The sequence below is a fragment of the Aaosphaeria arxii genome, assembly GCF_010015735.1.
Source record: "Aaosphaeria arxii CBS 175.79 unplaced genomic scaffold BU24scaffold_17, whole genome shotgun sequence".
In the NCBI taxonomy this organism is placed as follows: domain Eukaryota; kingdom Fungi; phylum Ascomycota; class Dothideomycetes; order Pleosporales; genus Aaosphaeria; species Aaosphaeria arxii.
The window spans coordinates 67027-87106 of record NW_022983490.1 but is presented as its reverse complement, the minus strand read 5'-3'; the positions used below and the strand labels follow the sequence as shown (position 1 = coordinate 87106).

At 51.2% G+C, this 20080-nt stretch overlaps 7 protein-coding genes across 7 annotated transcripts; 5 read left to right on the top strand and 2 right to left on the bottom strand.

The window, feature by feature from the left end:
- Positions 1-445: 445 nt before the first annotated feature.
- BU24DRAFT_429188 (uncharacterized protein) lies at positions 446-1384 on the bottom strand. The gene is made up of 2 exons (XM_033529677.1): positions 1324-1384; positions 446-1239 (listed from the first exon to the last, which is right to left on the bottom strand). Exon 2 carries the CDS (start codon positions 897-899, stop codon positions 720-722), a length of 180 nt encoding a protein of 59 aa, XP_033376930.1. The 5' UTR covers positions 900-1239; positions 1324-1384; the 3' UTR covers positions 446-719.
- BU24DRAFT_93739 (uncharacterized protein) lies at positions 1375-1893 on the top strand. Its single transcript, XM_033534822.1, has one exon. The coding sequence runs from the start codon at positions 1570-1572 to the stop codon at positions 1849-1851; it is 282 nt and encodes a 93-aa protein (XP_033376929.1). The 5' UTR covers positions 1375-1569; the 3' UTR covers positions 1852-1893.
- A 1473-nt stretch (positions 1894-3366) lies between these two features.
- On the top strand, positions 3367-6063 carry BU24DRAFT_93688 (NIF-domain-containing protein). The gene is made up of 5 exons (XM_033534821.1): positions 3367-3823; positions 3992-5211; positions 5262-5411; positions 5463-5561; positions 5617-6063. The coding sequence occupies exons 1-5, from the start codon at positions 3715-3717 to the stop codon at positions 5827-5829; spliced, it is 1791 nt and encodes a 596-aa protein (XP_033376928.1). The 5' UTR covers positions 3367-3714; the 3' UTR covers positions 5830-6063.
- A 1638-nt stretch (positions 6064-7701) lies between these two features.
- BU24DRAFT_415647 (uncharacterized protein) lies at positions 7702-8907 on the top strand (the record flags this gene model as incomplete). Its single annotated transcript, XM_033526308.1, has 2 exons — positions 7702-7732; positions 7793-8907. 2 exons carry the CDS (start codon positions 7702-7704, stop codon positions 8905-8907), a joined length of 1146 nt encoding a protein of 381 aa, XP_033376927.1.
- A 505-nt stretch (positions 8908-9412) lies between these two features.
- On the top strand, positions 9413-11448 carry BU24DRAFT_429184 (L domain-like protein). Its single transcript, XM_033529676.1, has 2 exons — positions 9413-10482; positions 10549-11448. Exons 1-2 carry the CDS (start codon positions 9775-9777, stop codon positions 11071-11073), a joined length of 1233 nt encoding a protein of 410 aa, XP_033376926.1. The 5' UTR covers positions 9413-9774; the 3' UTR covers positions 11074-11448.
- Positions 11449-13386: 1938 nt separating this feature from the next.
- BU24DRAFT_429182 (uncharacterized protein) lies at positions 13387-14405 on the bottom strand. The gene is made up of 2 exons (XM_033529675.1): positions 13456-14405; positions 13387-13408 (listed from the first exon to the last, which is right to left on the bottom strand). Exon 1 carries the CDS (start codon positions 13974-13976, stop codon positions 13731-13733), a length of 246 nt encoding a protein of 81 aa, XP_033376925.1. The 5' UTR covers positions 13977-14405; the 3' UTR covers positions 13387-13408; positions 13456-13730.
- A 1903-nt stretch (positions 14406-16308) lies between these two features.
- Positions 16309-17624, top strand: BU24DRAFT_468705 (uncharacterized protein; the record flags this gene model as incomplete). The annotated part of the gene is made up of 5 exons (XM_033532547.1): positions 16309-16393; positions 16444-16529; positions 16578-16764; positions 16818-16988; positions 17041-17624. The coding sequence occupies 5 exons, from the start codon at positions 16309-16311 to the stop codon at positions 17622-17624; spliced, it is 1113 nt and encodes a 370-aa protein (XP_033376924.1).
- Positions 17625-20080: the final 2456 nt, after the last annotated feature.

Below are 20080 nucleotides of genomic sequence, written 5' to 3'. Positions count from 1 at the left end.
ACGACTACATCGTCGCCATTCTCTTCTGAGAACCCCAGGTTAGCAAAGTGATCCTTTTGAGGTATTGATGCTTAAATGGAGAGCAAATGTCTCACGTGCTATGTCTAGTATGTTAAGCATGCATGTGTATGTCAATGAGGAAAGGATGATTTCGCTGTTAGATTGTGCTTTGAGTTAGACCTTGGAGGCAGTACACCGTGTTGCGCATATGTAGACAATCATCTTGGAATATTCGGACGGAGAGGGGGCTATGTGCTTGCAAGAGAAGTAGATGACAGCGGAAGAGTGCATGTGTACATGGCTTATCTTGGAATGGTGGGTAATGAGTCGATTGGATGTAGTCTGTGTAGATAGCTAAATCCGAGAGAAAGTCTCTGTACGGAGTATAAGATGGAGGATAGAAAGGTGAAGATAGGGATGGAAAGGGTCTTCTTCCCCCGTACGCGGCGGGTATGCAAGATGGATGGATAGATGAATGGTCAGGGATAGTAGAGCAAAGGCGGGCGAGTGGGGTGAATCATGACGTTTGACCTGCCATATCCTATATCGATGTCTGAGAAGCGATCGACGTTTCAGACGGTACCATAGCGATGTAGAAAATGCGCATGTGACAGCTTATGGAGATACATGATGGCATTCTTCTGGAATGTGGTGTGCTGGAAATGGAAGCAAACAGGCCGACACGCGGGTCATTCATTGATTGAAGATGGGTCTTGTGGCTATTCTGGCTGCAAGGTACATGGTGGGAGAGGTCGACGAGTGACCAAGTGCACCGATTCGTGTGGCTGCACAGAAACGGCTACGGGGTTGAGCAGCAGACGGGCGGGTGTCGGGTGGCAGTTCGGGAGAAGCGCCCGCTGTGATGCTTGTTGTCGTACAGGTTCGTCGTTGTTTGTCATTTGTATGTGAGTGAGACAGCAGCTTCTCCGTACTGTGTATCTGATAACATCAACATCATTCAAGACTATTGTTAGGACATGGTACAAGACTACGAGTATCAGTCAATGGGTAGTACGGAGTACTGTGTATGCTCGTGGAAGCGCCAAGGTACTCGTAGGTACAGTCGAGTACACCTAGTGCAATGTAGTGCGGCAAAGTACATGAGGGATACTTGCAGATACTCCGTAGTTCCATACGGAGCCCCAGCATATTGTATCTCTCATAGGCGATCTCACTAGCCGGTACGTCGAAGCGCGCCGATGATATCGATTGCTATAATTGGTGCATCATCACATCAATCTAGCCCATCAGTCAGCACCCCTTTCCGATGGCGAGGCTATCGTTGACAAGTGCGGAAGAATGTAACTATTTGTATTTACTTACCGACATAGTCGAATAAGTGTGTGACGATGTGATGAGACTGTTCGATTGGGTTGGGGGAGGCTGGAGGCTGGAGGCTGGAGGCTGGGCTGGTCTGGGTGATGGATGGTTAAGGTGCAGTAGAAGGGTCCCGGGTCTGTGCGCCACCAATCAGGGTGGAGTATGGAGAACGGGTAGAGAGACTGTGGGTATTCATCAAGGCTCACGGCGCTTCAAGACAGGTCGGACGTCTACCATGTACTCCATACAATGACTGTCCTGTATGTCTCTCTCTTGTTAGTGGTCCATCATCTGGATGGTCGCGAGGCGGAGGTCAGTCTTCCCCAGGGTTCCATCCGGCCGCCTTCACGGCCACATCTCGTCCATGGCCGCATCCAAGGCCATCCTTGGACTGGGGATGGGGTGCAGTCTGCAGATCTAAGACAAATATGTGCTAGAGCCGAAGTAGCCAAGTCGATAGAGGTGGGAGACGAGATTCCATCCGCAATTCATCCAGAAGACCACAGCCAACGCTCTCTTCCTTCTTCGTAACTCGTGTGTGTAATGTGAGGGTAAGCCTGTGAGGACGAGAGCCACCCCTGTCGGCTGGGTTGGTGTGGGTGCCGGCCAGAAGAACTATTGATCAGCCTTGAGTACGAGGGGACAGGACTGGACGGTAACGACCAATGGCACAGCACGGCACTCAGGAGGTGGGTGTGTGCATGTATTCCTCGCTACCAGAGCTGTCTTCGACAACGAAATGGATTCCATATGTACGAAGTTCTTGCGTCTGGGTACTAGGTAGAAGGGAACTGTGAAATGACTGTCCATGTCACGATTTGAGAGTCGAGAGTCGAGAGAGTTCCGGCGGCTGGCTTCAAGTGGATACCATACCATTGATGGTGTTGTTCTTCCCGCTATGCATATGGATAGGATCCGTCCGTAGCGGCGTGGAAGGGTAGGGGACACACATTAGGGATAGTTCTGGGAGGTGCATCGGCCGGAGGCTGGTGTGGGCGTGGGATGGGGGGACAGGATGAGAGGGAGAGGAGACAGAAGAGGTGGAGTCTGGCAGTCCAGTCTGGCGCATTGTCGTGCTTGATTCTGTGAATTGGCGGCGCTTTCATTTCCGCCCGCTCATCGTCTAGTCCAATCCAAGTCCCAGTCCAGTCCAGTCCGGTCCATGAACCCCCTAAACTACCTCTACTGTCTAGGGACCTGAGACCTCTGTTGCGAAGATATCCAGGCACTTCACTGGTAATCCGTGGATACGAGTGGTGACAAGGACATGTACTCAGTACCTACGGATCCACAGTGCTGGCTATAACATACCTTCCACCAGGCGAGTAAATCAGATATAGAAGAACAATGATAGTTAGCAAGAGATACGGGTATAGTAAGGAGTGGTACTCCGTATTAGTGCAAACATAACCGGTTACTATTAGTGTGTTGTTGGTGTTTGCTTGAGAGTGAGAGGAGGAGTGGATTGTATACTGTACTCGGTACTGAATTGGAGTGTACAAAAGGGTAATAATTAATACAGACATTATTGCTCATCTCCCATATCCTCCATCCCCCAGCATCTTCTGTGTAGAAAGTAATACTGTAATAGTGCAGTCCAGCAGTCCAGCAGTGCAATCCAGTGTCCACCCACGCGCGCTTCCAGCGTCCAGCACCAAACCAAACCGAACTGAACCAAACACTCATCTCCCATCCCATCCCGTCTCTTTCTCTCTATCGCGCTCTCTCCATCTCTCTTACACCCTCACCCTCTCCTCCTCCTCCCTCTCCCTCCTTCATATCCTCCCTACCTCTCCAAACTCCGCCTCATTTGCGCGCCTCTTCCACTCACTCCCACTCTCGCGCGCAATCGATCTGTGTGTCGCCATCGCTTTATATTGCCGTGTCGTCCAGCCCATCAGCAAGTTGTCGCCAATTACCCATTCGCGTTCGCTGTCGCATACCACGATTATATACCCATACAAACGAGAGAATCGGGAAGCTCAGATAACGGCCAACCCACCATTATATTATAGTATCGCCCTGCCTCGCCTCGACTTTCTCTACTACTGTGTACCTACCCGTACGTAGGAATATATCGTGTTGTATTGAAGGGAAGGGAAGCCAGGACTTGTCATCGGATCGGATCATCCATCATCCACGAGGGTGACCTCCAAGTTGGCAACCAACCAACCACGCGAACCAACAAAAGTAAGGAGCCATCCACGTCCACTCCCTCTTTCACTCTCTTTCCACTTGCACTTCGCATCGCATCCCATCGCATACCATCATACCTCCTCCCCCCAACCACTACATCCACCACCACCATCATTCCCCCCCTCTCCTTTCAATTCTCCATCCCTTGCCTGCTCTGCCCTGACAAGGCATTCGCATCCAGGACTGCGCTGCGCCGCCATGAGCAGCGACCCAGCCGTCACCTCTCCTGCCGACGCTAGCGGACGGCCTCCGCCCCCCGACAAGTCTCTCGCTGCAGACGATAGGTTGGAGCAGCCAAACGGCACTGGTAAGTCAATCATTCGTGATGCATCATTGCGTCCATTCAATTCGGATGATGCAAATCCCTGGCATCTCCGTTGCTATTGTCGCCTTCCACGCCGCCGTCGCCATTGTTTGTTGTGGTTGTTATTGTCTTATTGTAATGGACCCGCCGCTAATTGAGTCGCCCCATTAGGTCTGCACCCTAATTCATCCGCCAACTCCAACTCCATCGTTCCCCCTCAACGCTCATCCTCGCGCGGCGCTTCCTCTTCAGACGACCCCCTACGAAACGGCTCTCGATCTACCCAAGGTGGCGAAGGCGCATCCAGCACAGAGCCAGAGCCCAAGAAGAAGCGATCGTTTCTCAGCATCCCCAGGTCGGGATCGCAGTCCAAGGACGAAGAAAATACCCCCACCGGCACAGGATTAAGCGGAGCAACCGTGGCGGACTCGGAGAGCATCGGACGGGGCTCCAAACGGAGCTTCGGCAAGCGAAGGGCTGGCAGCACCGCCAGTAGCAAGCGCTCGCAGCAACAGCAGCAGTCGACACAGCCCACTGGCGCATCCGATCACGCGGAGAAGGTGCCCCCAGTCCCTGCCGAGCATCGCGAGGGTTCGACGAGGAGTAGGTCAAAGAAGTCGGGCGGAGGTTTGCTCTCCTGCCTGCCCTGCTTTGCACCCAAGGTTGAACGCTCTGCGGACCAGGAAGAACCGTCACAGAACGCCAAGCAGGCAAGCAAGCCTCGATCGGTCAGAACCACCCAGGCAACCCCCACGAAGAAGTCCGACGCAAACGCTGTAGAATCGAGCACCGCAGACTCAAAAGAGCCCTTCGATGAGAAGGCGCCTGAGTCGGAGAAACAGCCCGTGCAGGGGGATGCAACGGTAGAATCCGCTTCCGAGGCTACGCCCAAAATAATAAGAACGCCATCGAAACGACATGCTGACGATCCTCTCCCACCTCTCCCACAATCTCAGCCCGGCCGGTTAGACACCAATTCCATCCCCCAGATTGGTGTCCAAGGCCCGACTCCCGGAACCACGCCCGTGCAGCCGCGACCGTCCGTCGAGCAGGAGCAAATAATACACGATCAGACGCCGCATCAGGCAGAGATTGATAACGACCTTGAGATGCGCGATGTTCCCATCTCCTCAAAGGACGTCCAGACAGATGAAGGTACTTCTACATCGACCGAGAGGAATGAGAAAGAGTCACAAAGGCTCCCCGACCTACCGCCGCCACCTCCGCTAGAGCAACGACAGATCGCGATCCAGGAGCAACAGGTCAGAGATCCCGAGGCGCAGGTACCGAAGAAGGAAATCAGCCTGCTGCCCCCCATTCGCCCCGAGTTCCAAGGAAAGAAGTGTCTTGTCCTGGATTTGGATGAAACGCTCGTGCACAGTAGTTTCAAGGTAATGCATCTCGTATCTCTTCTCAGGCGCGTCACGACTAACACGTTCAGATCCTGCAACAAGCCGACTTCACGATTCCCGTCGAGATCGAGGGCCAGTACCACAATGTGTATGTCATCAAGCGGCCCGGCGTTGACGCATTCATGAAGCGCGTCGGTGAGCTTTATGAAGTTGTTGTATTCACTGCTTCCGTCTCCAAGGTACGTCCATCCAGCCCCAATTCCCGTTGCTCTACTGACGCGTTCGTCTAGTACGGCGACCCCCTCCTCGATCAACTCGATATCCACGGTGTCGTTCACCATCGATTGTTCCGTGAGAGTTGTTACAACCACCAGGGTAATTATGTAAAGGTAATTTCGCACCACTCCTAGGTTAGTGACGGGACCTAAAGCTCATACTTCGTAGGATCTCTCACAGATTGGCCGTGACCTGCGCGACACCATCATCATCGACAATTCGCCCACCTCCTACATCTTCCACCCGCAACACGCCGTCCCAATCAGCAGCTGGTTCTCTGATGCCCACGATAACGAACTTCTCGATCTGATACCCGTCCTTGAGGATCTTGCCGGCCCCCAGGTCAGCGATGTTAGTTTGGTACTTGATGTTGCATTGTAAGAGGAATATACCACGCCACTACATAGTTTTGTCGCTCTCCCCGACCTTCCTCGGAGGCCCCATCGTCGACCGCGAATCATCAGGAGCGTTTCTACCCGTCTTTTCGACCTTCGAAGAAAGCATTCTCTAGGCTTCTTAGATGTACCTTTGTAATTCCACACTTGTAATCTGCATCTTTGAGCGAGCCCCGCAATCAGCGGTTCTGTTGAGTTTGTTCCTCTGCATCTCCCTCCTCTTCCTCTCTCCCACCTTCTCCTTCCCCTCTACCTGTCCAGATTTCCTCTGTCTCACACCCGGCTTCTTAAGGTTACAGAGAAGGTTGAATGTCATGTCGCGCAAGATTGTCTATACAAAAAAGTACCTAACCTTCTGGCCTTTCCCCCGTGGATGGTCCTCTATTTATTTTTCCTTGTTACTGTTTGAAATTTCCGAGAAAGAGGGTGGTTTGAAGAAAGATTCTGATCGTATATGGACGGTGCTGGGTGGGGAAACAGACGGACAGGCGCCTTGAACCGAAAGAAAACAAAAGGTGGAACAGAGGGCGAATACCGGCAGGACTCGAAAAGGGAGACTTACAGACTTAATTTCTCAGAGCATACCTATTCATACCCCCATCTTAACCCAGAACTCATTTCTTTTTCCTTTTCCTTTCCATTTCTTATATACACACAACTGGTCCGTTTGTTTGTTGCTCGGGAGACATTCTTGGTATAGCATTTGCCCGCCGGCGGAGGGGAGGGCTCAAATTCATCATCTGTTTTCGAACGCTTTTCGACACCCTGCGCGGTTTTGCTTTCTTTCTCCCCGGACCATTCGACATCTGTTCTTTCCTGCATAGCGGGGTCTGCTTCTTCTTGCAACCTTGTCCATGTCAGGCTCTCTGTTTGTCTGTTCTGTCTGGTCGATGATGGGCATCCACTCTACTCCTCCAATACATTTTCCTTTGTCTATTCTAATGCCGTTGATTCCCCCTCTCGTATCTGCCTGTTTTCAGCAGATGACAGTCTTCGAAAGCAAAACAGGCATTATCTGGTGGGCTTGGAGATGAGGCGAGAGATATGCTTGAGTCAAGCAAAGTACATTTCTATCTTTTCATTTCCTTTCTTTTCCCGGATCCCCCCGACTCAGAAGCATGTATGTAGTGTTGTAGTAGTAGCTGTTCCAAGGCGCGTGAGGGCAATTAGATGCAAATATAAATAATTCTTAACTCCATTCACAGTTGATGTTTACATATGTACGTGCTATCCGGTGCGGCTGTTTCAGCCATGCAGCAATGATTGTCTCAAAGAAGAAAGGCACAGCATTCTAGAAGGAGGATCGAAGGGGATCTTGCATGAGGAGCTTAAGCATGAGCATGAGCATGAGGAATAGTCCAGGTTGATAGCTTCTAGTTAAAGCTTGCTGGAGAGCTTGAGCTCGGTCCAATTGGCTATGACATATGACGATTGATGGATGGCCGTCACGCTTGGCGGTGGGCGAATTTCACATGCCACACAAACTCGCGTCCACCTCATCTCATCCCATCCCCCATCCTGTGACTTTCATCGACGATCAAGCTTCTGTGAGCTGAGCAAAGACAAGTCGTCCCAGATACGGTGACTTGCAGCCGCCCTACGCGTCAAAAACGAAGATTGGATTGGGAAACCACAGTCGCTTCAAGCAAGAAAAAGAGTCTCTGCCAGGGTCTTCAACTGCCGCCGCTAACCCAGTCCTGCCAACAACCTGCGACCACCGTCCGTCCAACTGAGGATTAAATATTACACCCACTCTACCTATACGGAGCACAACGACCGCTCCCCTCCACCCCACGGTTCCGTTCACTCCTCATGGACCGGTAGTACCACACTTAGCGTTCATTGCCATTACTACAATATGGAGAAATACTCTCAATTCAGGGACAAAGGTCAGTCTCCCCTCCTACGCCTTTCTAACCAGGATCAAGACTAACATAACATCATCGTAGGCACTGCCATCGCACCCTTCCTCCCCGTCCCCACGCCCACCTCCTCCGCACTCTGGACTCCCGTCCACATCCTCCTGTTCCTCGTCCGCCTCCCCGCCGTAACCTTCCTCTCCTTGTTCTATTTCACCTTCCTCGAATTCCTGCCCGTGGGCTCGTTCATCAAGACATGCGTGCTCTGGCTCATACTCGCCATCCCCGGCGTGTGGTGGGTAGACCTACAGGTTGACGGCGTCAAGCGAGGGTATGTCACTAACATCCATTCCTCCCTGTACGGCTCGACGGGGGCGCGGGCGCTCGCCGCGAACTTCTTCGCCGTGTCGCAGAGCACCAAGGCTGAGCAACGTGCGCGGGACAACAGGAACCTCGCCAACGCGAAAGACCACCTGCCCTACGCGGGCACCGTCATCGCGAGCAGCTTTACCAGCCCGCTCGACCCCCTCTACCTCGCCGGCATCTTCTCCCCCGTCTTCACGCGCTCCTACCCGGGCTACAAGAAGGTCGAGCAGATCTCGCTGCTCGGCGCCATACTCCTCGCGTTCGCGCCGCCGAAGCTCGAGCCGAACAACCCGGACAAGCTCGTCACGCTGCAGGAGCTGAAGAAGAGGAACCCGGGGTCTATCATCTGCGTGTTCCCGGAGAGCACTACGACGAACGGACGCGGCATCCTGCCGTTCAGTCCGAGCTTACTGACCGCAGACGAGAAGACGAAGGTTTTCCCGGTTAATCTCAGGTACACGCCCGGAGACGTGACGACTCCTGTCCCTGGAAACTACTTCTCGTGGTTTTGGAGGTTGCTGTCTAAGCCCACGCATGTGATGCGCGTCAGGATCGCAATGCCGCATTACATGGTGGCGGCACCGTCGGACAAGTGGGTGGATGATGTTGGCAATGACATGGGGTACGACACGAACATCTTCGACGACCTGAAGCTCAGAAACAGGACGGTGGAGAAGGACACGAGGAACGGGGAGAGCGAGGGCGTCGGCGAGGCGGAGCGGAAGGTGCTCGATCGCGTGGCGGAGGATCTGGCGAGACTTGGGAGGGTGAAGAGGGTTGGATTGGGCGTCGTGGACAAGATCGAGTTTGTGAAGGTCTGGACTAGCAGGCGGCGGTAGTAGTGGGGGAGGATATGAGGGTTTTTTTCGAGCAGGTGGCGAGATGTGTTGTTTTGAAGATAGGCACAGTGCTCGGTGGAGTTGCCATTCGGCGGAATACGCATCATTAATCATTCCAACCCAGCATACAGTTAGTCCTAGCATTAGAGGTACGAGAAAGTACAGCGTTGAGAACGTGAAGATTGGGGAATGGAGATTAGTGTTAGCAGTCACGATGTTCACAATTGAAACAATCAACATCCATCCATTCATATCTGTGTGTATGTTGAAATTTGAACAAGAATATTCACGATTGTTTACGACGATGAGATATGCTGTGTATTGATTGGTGCATGTGAATCCCCCACTATGTGCGTCGAGCACGAAGAAGCTGAATCCTTGCAGCGACTAATCACGAGCATTACCACTTCCCCGTAACTATTATAACTACTGTACTACAACTACAATGAATTACCAAAAGTAGCATTTGATTGCTTTTTCTCGACTGATCTGCATACAGAAAAGAATACAGTACTACCTCACTGCATGCACGTACATGTCCACGGGAACAAATAAGCTTTTCGCACTTCCGACACTTGTTTTCGTAGCAATCGTTATTATCTAGTGTCTTTCTCTGCTTGCTTGCTAAGCTCTTCGTCATAGTTAAGCGGGCGGATTTCTTTAATAACTTTCGAAACTTTTGCCTGAGACCACAACAACACACATTACACAACTCCACTCAAGGCTAACACAACGTCTGCCTATTTACGACACCCTTCCGTCCAAGACATTCGCCGACCACAGCCTACGCGTATATATATCTGAAGACTGCTCTGCCATAACGACCTTCTCCGGCCAAAGGATACCTCTCACGAAATCACCGCAGCCATGAGCAGTTCCGAACCAGCTGCCCCGCCGCACGGTGAAACCGACCCCGCGAGCACAACCACACAAGCACAACCAGAGACAAGCACAGTCACAAGCACAGATGCACCTCCTACCACGACAGCCCCCTCCTCCCACCCCGAAGCCGAGACCAAGGAAGACAAGCCCCGCGACAGCAAAGGCTGGGACGGCAAACTACGCGTCGTACGAGGCACGTTAGGCAACGGATCGGGCGACCCCAACGCCAGCGACGATGAAGGCCCCTCCGAAGACGAAGGCCCGCCACCGGAGCAACTCGCCGCAGACGAAGACCTCCTCGACGACGTCGAAGACGACGAAGAGCAAATCGACCTCGTGCACTTCCGCGTGTCGAGCATCCCGGCACTCAAGCTCGAACGCTTCACCAAGCTCCAACGCCTCTGCCTCCGCCAGAACCAGATCTCCGCCATCGAGATCCCGGACGCCCTCGCCCCGACACTCGTCGAGATCGACCTCTACGACAACCTCATCTCGCACATCAAGGGCCTCGATGCGTTCGTCGAGCTCACGTCGCTGGACCTGTCGTTCAACAAGATCAAGCACATCAAGCGGGTCGACCACCTGAAGAAGCTGAAGGACCTGTACTTCGTGCAGAACAAGATCAGCAAGATTGAGGGGCTGGACGGGCTTGACAAGCTGCGGATGCTGGAGCTCGGTGCGAACAGGATACGCGTGCGTTCCCTCCGGGAATATATCCCCCCCCTGTAGAATATAATAGATACTGATGAATGGTCTCAGGAAATCGAAAACCTCGACACCCTCACCTCCCTCGAGGAGCTCTGGCTCGGCAAAAACAAAATAACCACCATCACCAACCTCACCCCGCTCACCAACCTCACCATCCTCTCCATCCAATCCAACCGCCTCACCTCCATCTCCGGCCTCGAATCCCTCACCGCCCTAGAAGAACTCCACATCTCGCACAACGCCATCACATCCATCGACCCTTCATCCCTCGCGTCCAACACATCCCTCCGCGTCCTCGACATCTCCGCCAACCCGATCGAGCACCTGACGGGTCTCGAGCACAACGCGCAGCTGGAAGAGCTGTGGGCGTCCAACTGCAAGTTGTCGAGCTTCGAGGAGGTGGAGCAGCAGTTGGGAAACAAGGAGGGGTTGCAGACGGTTTATTTCGAGGGGAACCCGCTGCAGAGAGTGCAGCCGGCGCTGTATAGGAATAAGGTTAGGTTGGCGCTGCCGGGGGTCAGGCAGATTGATGCTAGTGAGTTTATGATTTCCTTTCCTTTTTTTGGTTTTGTTTGAGGGGTTGCTGATGATGCGGGGTTGTAGCGTTCGTGAAATGAACTACATCGACGAGGCGGAACGAATCGAATCGAATCGAATCGAAATGAGATAGAAGTCACGACGCAACACAAGAACTACATGACACACCACCGATAAGATAGCAAGAGATTTCCCAGTAGGACCATCGTACCATTTTCACAGACGACCATAGACCGGAAACAAGTCGGCAAAGAGGAAGAATGAAGATGAAGCAGAGGGGGGGAAGGGAAGGCTGGAAATATGGGTTCTCATATGTCATAGAGTGAAGGAGAGTAGAGTAGAGTAGTTATTATACCCCACATCTTACCCCCACAAAATCATGGAAACTGAAATGGAAATTGAAATCGAACAGAGATGAAGACTTCGTTCTGTAGATGAACTTTGTGTGCACTTGTGATGAAAACCTCTCCGTCTCCAGAATCCCCGTGAAACTCACACTCGTCCGGATCCAGATGTCCTCTTGTAATATGGAAATCTCCAAGAACCCTAACGTAAACTCTCCCCAACCCCACCGCAAAAATGTACACTTACTTGCCATTTCAAACTGGATGGGTTTCAGAATTTCATTCCGCTGCCTCTCTCTTTTTATCTTCTATGTTGCGTGAGACTGCTTGTGCGAGAGACGCGTAGCGCGTAGCAGGTGGTTCGTGTGTACATGTCCAGGTATCTCTGCGCAGAAGAGGGAGAAGAGGGATTGTAGAATCCTTCTCGCTCGCCGTTTTATGGGGGCGCTGGAGGGTATGTGGAGGGTTGAGTGTTTGACCTTTTTTTTTTTATCTTTTTTTCCCGTTTTTTAAGGGACGGTCTGATTTATTGTTCTTTACGTTTCCACGTACGAGTTGAGTAAGAGAGAGAGGAGAGGGGAAGTCAGGATAAGGGACATGGTGATGAGACGGAAGACTGTCTTGTATAGTTCGCCAATCTTGCTTTAAATGTTATGTTCGTTGTGTGTCTAGGTCTTACAAGGGAGAAACCTGATTCGAGATGGGCTTGTAGTAATTTGTATTTTGGTTTGATTTACGCGGTGATGGCTATTGATAGAACAGCATGTAGTTGAGATGCGTGAAGATATATACAGGGAGCTAGAGAAGGGGCGTCTGGTTGGTGGGTGAATGTGTGGTAAGTCTCTATCTATATCTAATTGTTCTCCCCGTACTGTGTGTAGACGAAGGGAGGATTTACAAGGCGTGTGGTTTCGACATGTACGACGAGTACTGGATCAAAGCTCGCCGGTGAAGAATGTGCCGCAGAGGAGGGGATTGAATGTATACGTTTGTATCAGGAGGATGACTACTGTTTGAGTGAGGCGGTTGGTGTTTTTCGTTTTTGCAGGAGACGACAGTGATATATCATAATATACGTTGGTTTTATTCAGTGGACTCAAGGGAGAGATACGCAGTATATATCATAGACATCCTCTGACAGGTTGGTTGTACAGTCAATCCATAGATACACTGTCCGTCTGGACGAGTATTCCTTTTTTTTATGTTCTATTGTCTCATCCTTGGGGGGTATTTCTCGCATTTTAACGGGGACTAGCGTCTACTTCTATCTAAGCTGTAGGTTGAAGTTCTTCGTTTCTGTTTAGAATAGACCCTAGAGTAGAGAAAGAGTTGTATCAGGGATGGGAGCTCTGGTGTAAGCTCATGATCTTGTATGTGTGCGCGTATCTATGTTTGTATAGGGCGTAGATACACTGAGCTTTTAACGAACTTCAGTGATGCCATGATCCGCGATGACTCCAATTTACAAACGTTGAGAATGAAGAATCTAGATCTCCGAATTTTGTTCAACTGTTTGTCAGTGCTCTCGCGCACATTGACAACCACAGCCTCGCTGTCGTCTGGACACTGGACCCTTGAGACACGAAGAAGAGGAAGAGGAACAGCAACATCAAATCGACTGCAACCCCCCCGACCCTGGGTTGGGTTCACAATTTAACTTTGCCTCCCTCGTTACGCATCGACGTCTATCCCGCAACGTCTTCTGGAGAACCGAACAGGGCAGGGTGGTCGAAGGATTAAGGTTTACATCCTAATGTTGAAAGGTAAAGAAGGTATGGGGGTAACGGGCTATTTATCACGAACCTGGACCCATGGAATGGCTGGAGATGGTATGCTTTGCCGGATATGTCTACAGGTAGATGGAAGACCCACCGTGCGTGAATGTGCTGAGTGCTGATCAAGTACGTACAAGTACATAGTACGGAATCCCCACCGCGATGCGAATTCCTTCTAGACTGTTAGACGGCACCAACCCTTCAACCCTTTACGTACATAAATAGTACAAAAGGTTGGTCACTCCATGCATGTCACTGAGTCGTAAGTACAGAGAGGCGCCACGAAGGGTACGATAGCGTACATGTGATTCAGGCGGGATTGGCATCGGCCGGTCGGCCGGCCATGGCGATGCGATTAATGGTTACGCCAGCGACCTGGATCTCGGTTGGGAGGGGACGTGGAGGCGTGCACGTTGAGATTTGGGTGATCTGATGGCTTTTGATTTGCTCACGCGAGTCTTATATTGTGAGCCTGCAAACTTGGGGGTCCTTTGTTTTGCAATCTTGAACTTTTGGAGTTCATGGTGGACGATTCGACTTAGGAATTTCTTTGATAGATCAATGCTGTTTGAGAAACCTAGGGTCCCATTTGGTCGTAAGGAAATGCAACGAACGCTGTAGATAGCTGACAAACAAGCGAGCCTGCAGGCATTCCTGTGGCGAGAAGAAAGGCCAAACCGTTTTCAAGAGTGATGGGAAGGATGAGGTCGCGTTTCGCATCTGCTACTGCAGTGTAGGTCGAACGGACGAGTGGAGTACATGGGACTGGTAGGTGGTGAGCACTACGCACGTGCGCAACCTTGGTACAACCTTCGGCGCACATTTCCCATAACCGTGCAATGCCCGAAACGGACTGGAGACTTATGCTGTAGGTTTCTAGGTAAGAATTGACAGAATTCGAGATGATTGACGGTGGCTTTGATTTGATGTGGCTCTCGAGACGATCAGTATGGTCTGTCAATGCTGCTTCGTTTCTCCCAGTGTTCGCGTCGCGTCCGTTTCGATAACTTCATGGAGACGTCAGAAGCGAAATCAAGCGGAGTCACTCCACCATTGTTCGATGGATCCTTCTGTGCAGAGAAACTATCGTATCGGATAATCCTAAGATTGAGATGGCGGCGGCAGGGCAGGAGAAACACATCCACCGTTCGGCGAATATCTTGGTGGACAATGCCGGCAGTAGACTGTAAGACGAGCTGGTGTACACGACGGATGCATGAGCTCGCCAGCACTTACACACGTAACTCTTGTCGATTATACCCTCTGAGGTATAGTACTACAGGCGCGCGTTCCTGAAACCACAGCTGCCGACGAAATAGAGTTTGAGGGCACGCCTTAAGCGACCTCAAGCCTGAGTTCAACAGTGCGGGCGTGCACTTGCCCTTACCCCCCATCTCCACCTCCCCACAATCTCGCAATCACCAGCTTGCAGACTTATGAAGTTGGAGAATCAGCCTCAGAGGATGAGGATGGAAATTGGTTTCGCTAGGGTTAGGTAATAATTGAAGCCGAACGCGTCTAGCAAGCTCGCCAATTGAAGACGAGACCTTTCAAGACAATACATAACGGTTAACCTGCATGGCCACAGCGTTATGGTTAGCGAAAGAGTCCCTGTCGTGTCATGAGTAGACGAGTCGACGAAATGTATCTTGTGCAGGTTGGTAAGTGTACGAGATATGGGATGTTCCGAGAGTATAGAGTAGGCTGGATGATATCAACTGCATCTGCGCCTGCGTCTGTCGCGAGTATGCGTTCTGAATCCCCGGCTAATTGACCTCATAATAAAGACAAAACAGTTAACGGCAGGCAACGGCGACGAGAAATCTGCGACGAATGGTCGTCATCGCCACCTGTACTGCCACCAATTCCTACCTTAGCACCGATGGGCAGCATTTACACAATGGACTGGCGGGCGACGACTTGCTACCGTATTCACGCAGCATACGAGCCATACAATAACGTACGTTTTATGACTCGGATCGGAACGATCCCTACCAAGAAGAACTATCAAGCGAGGGCGTGACAGTGACAGAATGACAGGCCATTGGAAGATCCACTTAGCACCCTCCAATTGCACGTGAATACCCACCGCATTCCTGGCCACCATGCTCGCTCTGGCATGAATCCAAACTCCTTTGAGCAATTCCAGCGGTGGGAATGATTACCACTGGCTGGTCAGCCCTTTGGCTTTCTGTGGGGGTGTCGCTCCGGATATAGCTACTCTCTTCCATTCTCCCCCAGCCTCTCTCCTAGCAGCATTTGCTCAGTCTAATGCATCGCAATGCACTTTAGCCTGATTCACAGTGCCTCGAGACTCGCTGTGACGCTTGAGAGACAAGCTGCGCTGCAGAATGTGCCATTGACCATGGCTTGCATCTCGGTACCAGAACAAGGTGCTCTAGCATCTGCGTCCTCTGGATAGACCACGGATGATGGATGATATCATGGCCATCAGAGCCTTCGACCACCTCCATGGTTGATGACGGAAACCGGCTTGAACTATCCTCAATGCGTCACGATCATCACCAGATTTTCGGAAGGTCTTCCCATCCCATGTGTCCGTTGCATCCACGTCGAATCATTGAAGCGATGTGGAGCGACTCGCCTTCTCCGTCCAGGCCTTGCGACACACGCTGAAGATTGCCCTACGAGCACCCTGGATTCTTGGAGAACTGAGGACAGATCAACGAGGGGTCCAGTCGATCAGCATGGGCTTCTTGATGCACGTTAAATATGCTCCGCAAAATAAGGTTCTTGCTTCTTTCCATGTCTGGTCAGATTTGCCGGCTCGCTCGCTGCGGCCTCAATGTGACGGGTGCAGGGCCGATAGCAATTGCATGGTAGGAGGGAACTCGGCGGAAAAAGGGCTGGCCGCTAGTACCTGGCAGATGGGATGCTCTAGTACCAAACTCTATTGCATCTTGATGCCCTTGAAACAAAGTACGCTACGACTCTGCGAGCTGGGGCTGGACTCAATCTTTCATGTCTTGGGCCTGGCGGCCGTTTAGCTTCCCCATATCCCATCCCATCACCCAAGTTTCTATTTAGATACTGGGAGAACCCTTGGACCGAACTGATCTTCAGTATCGGCCCTTTCACGCTATATTTGCTTCTTGTCTCCACCTGTTTGCCTCTCACCATAGTCGTCGTCCATTATGTCTGCCCTTCCAGGGACTGCGGAAGAGCAGAGGAATCAAGACGCCTGCACAGGCGTTTCGACCGCCTTCACCGTAGTATCTGGTCAGTGATTGATTCTGTCTGTGGACATTGTGAAGCTAACGAGTTGATAGTCACGATCGTGGCATTGCGAGTATATACGCGTGCTGGGATCATCGGCACGTTCGGAAAGGATGACTTTATGATGCTGGGCGCACTGGTAGCATTGCCCGTTCGACGGTTTGATATACTTGCTAACGAGTTGCAGCTATTCACACTCGCATATCTTGTCGATATCTTCGTCCTTCGACAGAATGGAATGGGCTTCAGTGGAAAGAGATTGAATCTCGACCAAATGACGGGCCTGATCAAGACCACCCTATCACTTCAGATCTTCTACTATCTTGTAGTCTATTTCATCAAGATTTCCATTTTGTGCTGTTACTTGCGTATAGGTAAGTCTAGGAGCTGAACTTTCTGATAATGATCGTACTGATTCGTGTTGTAGCCGTCGACAAAAGACTTGAGAAATCGTGCAAGTACACCATATACTTGTTGACCGTCTTTGTGGTTATCTGCATAATCGTATGCGTAACGCAATGTCTTCCTCTCCACAAGATGTGGGATCTCACCGGCCAAGTTCCAGGAACTTGCATCAACACCACGGCTTTCTTCTATTGTACTTGCCCATATCTATCGCAATATCGTTTCAATCACTGACCAGCCGATAGCCACAAGCACCTTCAACATTCTGACCGATATCTGGATCATCTACCTCCCCATCAACACACTCCTCAAAATTCAACGACCACGCCGCGAAAAGCTCGCTTTGATCTTCGTCTTCAGTCTGGGGGTGTTCTCCTGCATCGCCTCCATCGTCCGCCTCCACTCCATCCGCATCTACACCGAGTCACCCGACCCATTCTACGACTCCGTCCCCGTGAACATCTGGTCCATGATCGAGATCAACATCGGCATCTGGTGCGCCTCCATCCCCGCCCTCAAGGCCCTGTTTATCCGGAGTCAGAGGGAGAAAAGCAGGGCAGCGACCGGGTACCACTACCACAGCCGCGACAAGTCGAATAGCAAAGGGGCGACAGCCAAAATCGGCGCCGGCGCAAGCGATAGCGATCGCTCACAAGGCACCGTCATTGGCCATGGCGACCGAGACTCCGTCCTCCTCGACATGAAGCCCATCGCCTCCGTCGCAATTGGACCACGGCCAGCGAACTTAGAAACGCAGGCCGAGAGAGACCGCGAGAGGACGGGCAGCGAGGACCGAATCTACTTCCCAGGCGCGGATAATAGGGTATAACAGCCCTCGTACTATTGCGATTGGCGCAGCGTGCTGGGGGAAGACGTACTGCACATCTGTCTGTCTACATATGCGTTATGTATGTACCCCGCGATATGTCGGAAAATTTAGGCGTACCGGTTTCTGGGTATGCGGTGGTGTTATTGTGGGTACTTTTTCACGAGAGGGTTCGTTTTTCTGCAGGGCAAGACGTCGGGAGGTTCTGATTTTTCCCTCTTGGTCGTTCGGATGGCGGGTGATCCGATGTGGGAAATCTGCGAGGGGGTCTACCACTGGCAGAAGAAAAGGGTTGAGGTTACGATGAGATGCTTGGATGGGTCCTCATGCAGGTTGTCTTTGATGCTCTGTCACGCTAGATGACCCCCTGTCTCTGACGGTCTTTCTGTTTTATTGCTTTTATGCTTATGATATCCCCAATGCTCTAGCTATACCAATTAGGCGGTTTTCTGATTTTTAATGAAAGCGCAATTAATACCAATCTCATCTGATATTTTTCTGCAAGCTGCACAGTGACTACTTAGGCTGCGGGAACTTGGTAAGTACCACGGCCTCACTCACATCGATAATATCATGGTACAAGCCGGTCGTCCAACGACAGTAGTTCTCACCCAGCAAACTCAAAAGCTGAATGGAACACGCCGAAATACATGGTATCCCCCTGTGGCGCACCTTTTACCAGCAGTACAGTTCAGCAACCAAGGGGTGAACAAGAATCCAAAAGCCAAGACGGTTCAATTCACCCATAACCCTTCACGCCATCCGCCTCAGATCCCCAATACATCCAATGATGGCGTCCGCCACAACAATTCATCAACCGGCAGAAAATAATCTGCTGCAAACTTTGCTGCAAACAAACTTTCTTGAATACCCTTAAGCTTTCGACATTCGGATCGGCGTCGTGGGTTTACTTGGATACAGTGTAAGCAGTGTCATCATTGTGATATCCTGTATACACTGTTCCCAAGCTTCTCTCGGCTTTGACAGCTCGAGATTGGCTAGTACTCGGAAAGGTCGACGGGCATGCGTCCTCAATGGGACCTTCCAGCACCATGCGTGACGACCAAAAAGGTCACAGTCCGGGGGCAGGGCAGAATGCGGGGTGCAGATGCAGTAGGCTTTTGCTTGAATTGCTTTTCTGGCTCTTGTGCAGAGCTTGCGTTCGCACGCATTGAGGAAATGATCATCATAATTCAGCTGTTAATGCTCTCCCTCTTGTATGGCTCCAATAATGGGGAGTTTATATCCCAAGAATATGTGCATATTTTCAAATGAAGAGACTCAACAATATCTGATCCAGCCGAATGTTGTTTGGCAGTGAATAATGTCATTCTTGTTCAAACCGCCCTGGACAAGTGCGATTTGTTTCCTGAAACGTTATACACTACACTTTTCATAACGATAGTATCCCCAACCGGGATATTTCCCCCTTCGGCGCGGACCGAGAACTAATGCTGGCCCCCGTCGCTTGCCCCTACACAGGTTCGCACGTTCCCGACTCCCCGTCCGAGGATATATGTATTGGCTTTTGTTACCTACCTATCCTGTATGCTCTCTCACTGGCTTCTGTGCCTGGGGGTCGACTATGTAAGAATTGAAATCCGAGGCATTGAAGAACGTGCGTGTGGCTTAAGCACTTCAATCAGCCTTGATATTCGCGTATTCATAGCGATATGCGCACAAGTTCGTATGTCAAGTTCGAGAATAGAAATGCTGAATGAATGGGAGTTCTACACACAGCAATGCAAGTAACGTATGATACTGAACATAAGGTAAACTGTCGGTGAACAGATTCCCTTGGTCCGCGTGCGGAGTCTTTCTCGTTTCGTTCTTTTCCTCTTTTCTCTTTTCTTCGATGTATGTCCGCGTGGATTGGGGCGTTAGAACCTGCGTCTCGGAGACGAAGAAAAATCTTGTTTGCGGATGACATGTATGCGCGAATGTTTGGAGATATGGGAGGGGGAGGGAGTGAGCGAGCAGGTCGAGTTTACATGTGAGGTTCGGACGGCAGATTCTGTCAATAGCGGGGAAAACATATTGGTCAGGGATTAGATTTTATAAGTGGCTTGGGGGGAAAAGAAAGGGCGAGTTGACATTGGTTCGTTCGATCGTTGATTGTGTCTCGTGCATGGGGGCGGGGCAACCAGGAGATATCGACATGGTTGTTCGGTTTGCTCCCGTTTCATGTAGGGCGGGAGAGGTGTGATGAGGTTTTACTTGCAGGCGAGGTGGACTGGGAGAGAGTGATTGACGGCCCTGCTCATGCAATGCTGCGAGTGCGAACCAGATACCGGTCATTTTGGAGATGCGGAGACTAGCGGTGTGATGGTTCTTGTGATTGGGGCCGTTGAACCAGAGTTCGCCGTTGCCGATCTGATGTATGTCGTCAACGGCAGAGTGGTCATTGTTATGGTTCTATTAACTTGATTTTGAAGCCATGACAACACATTACGTTTAGT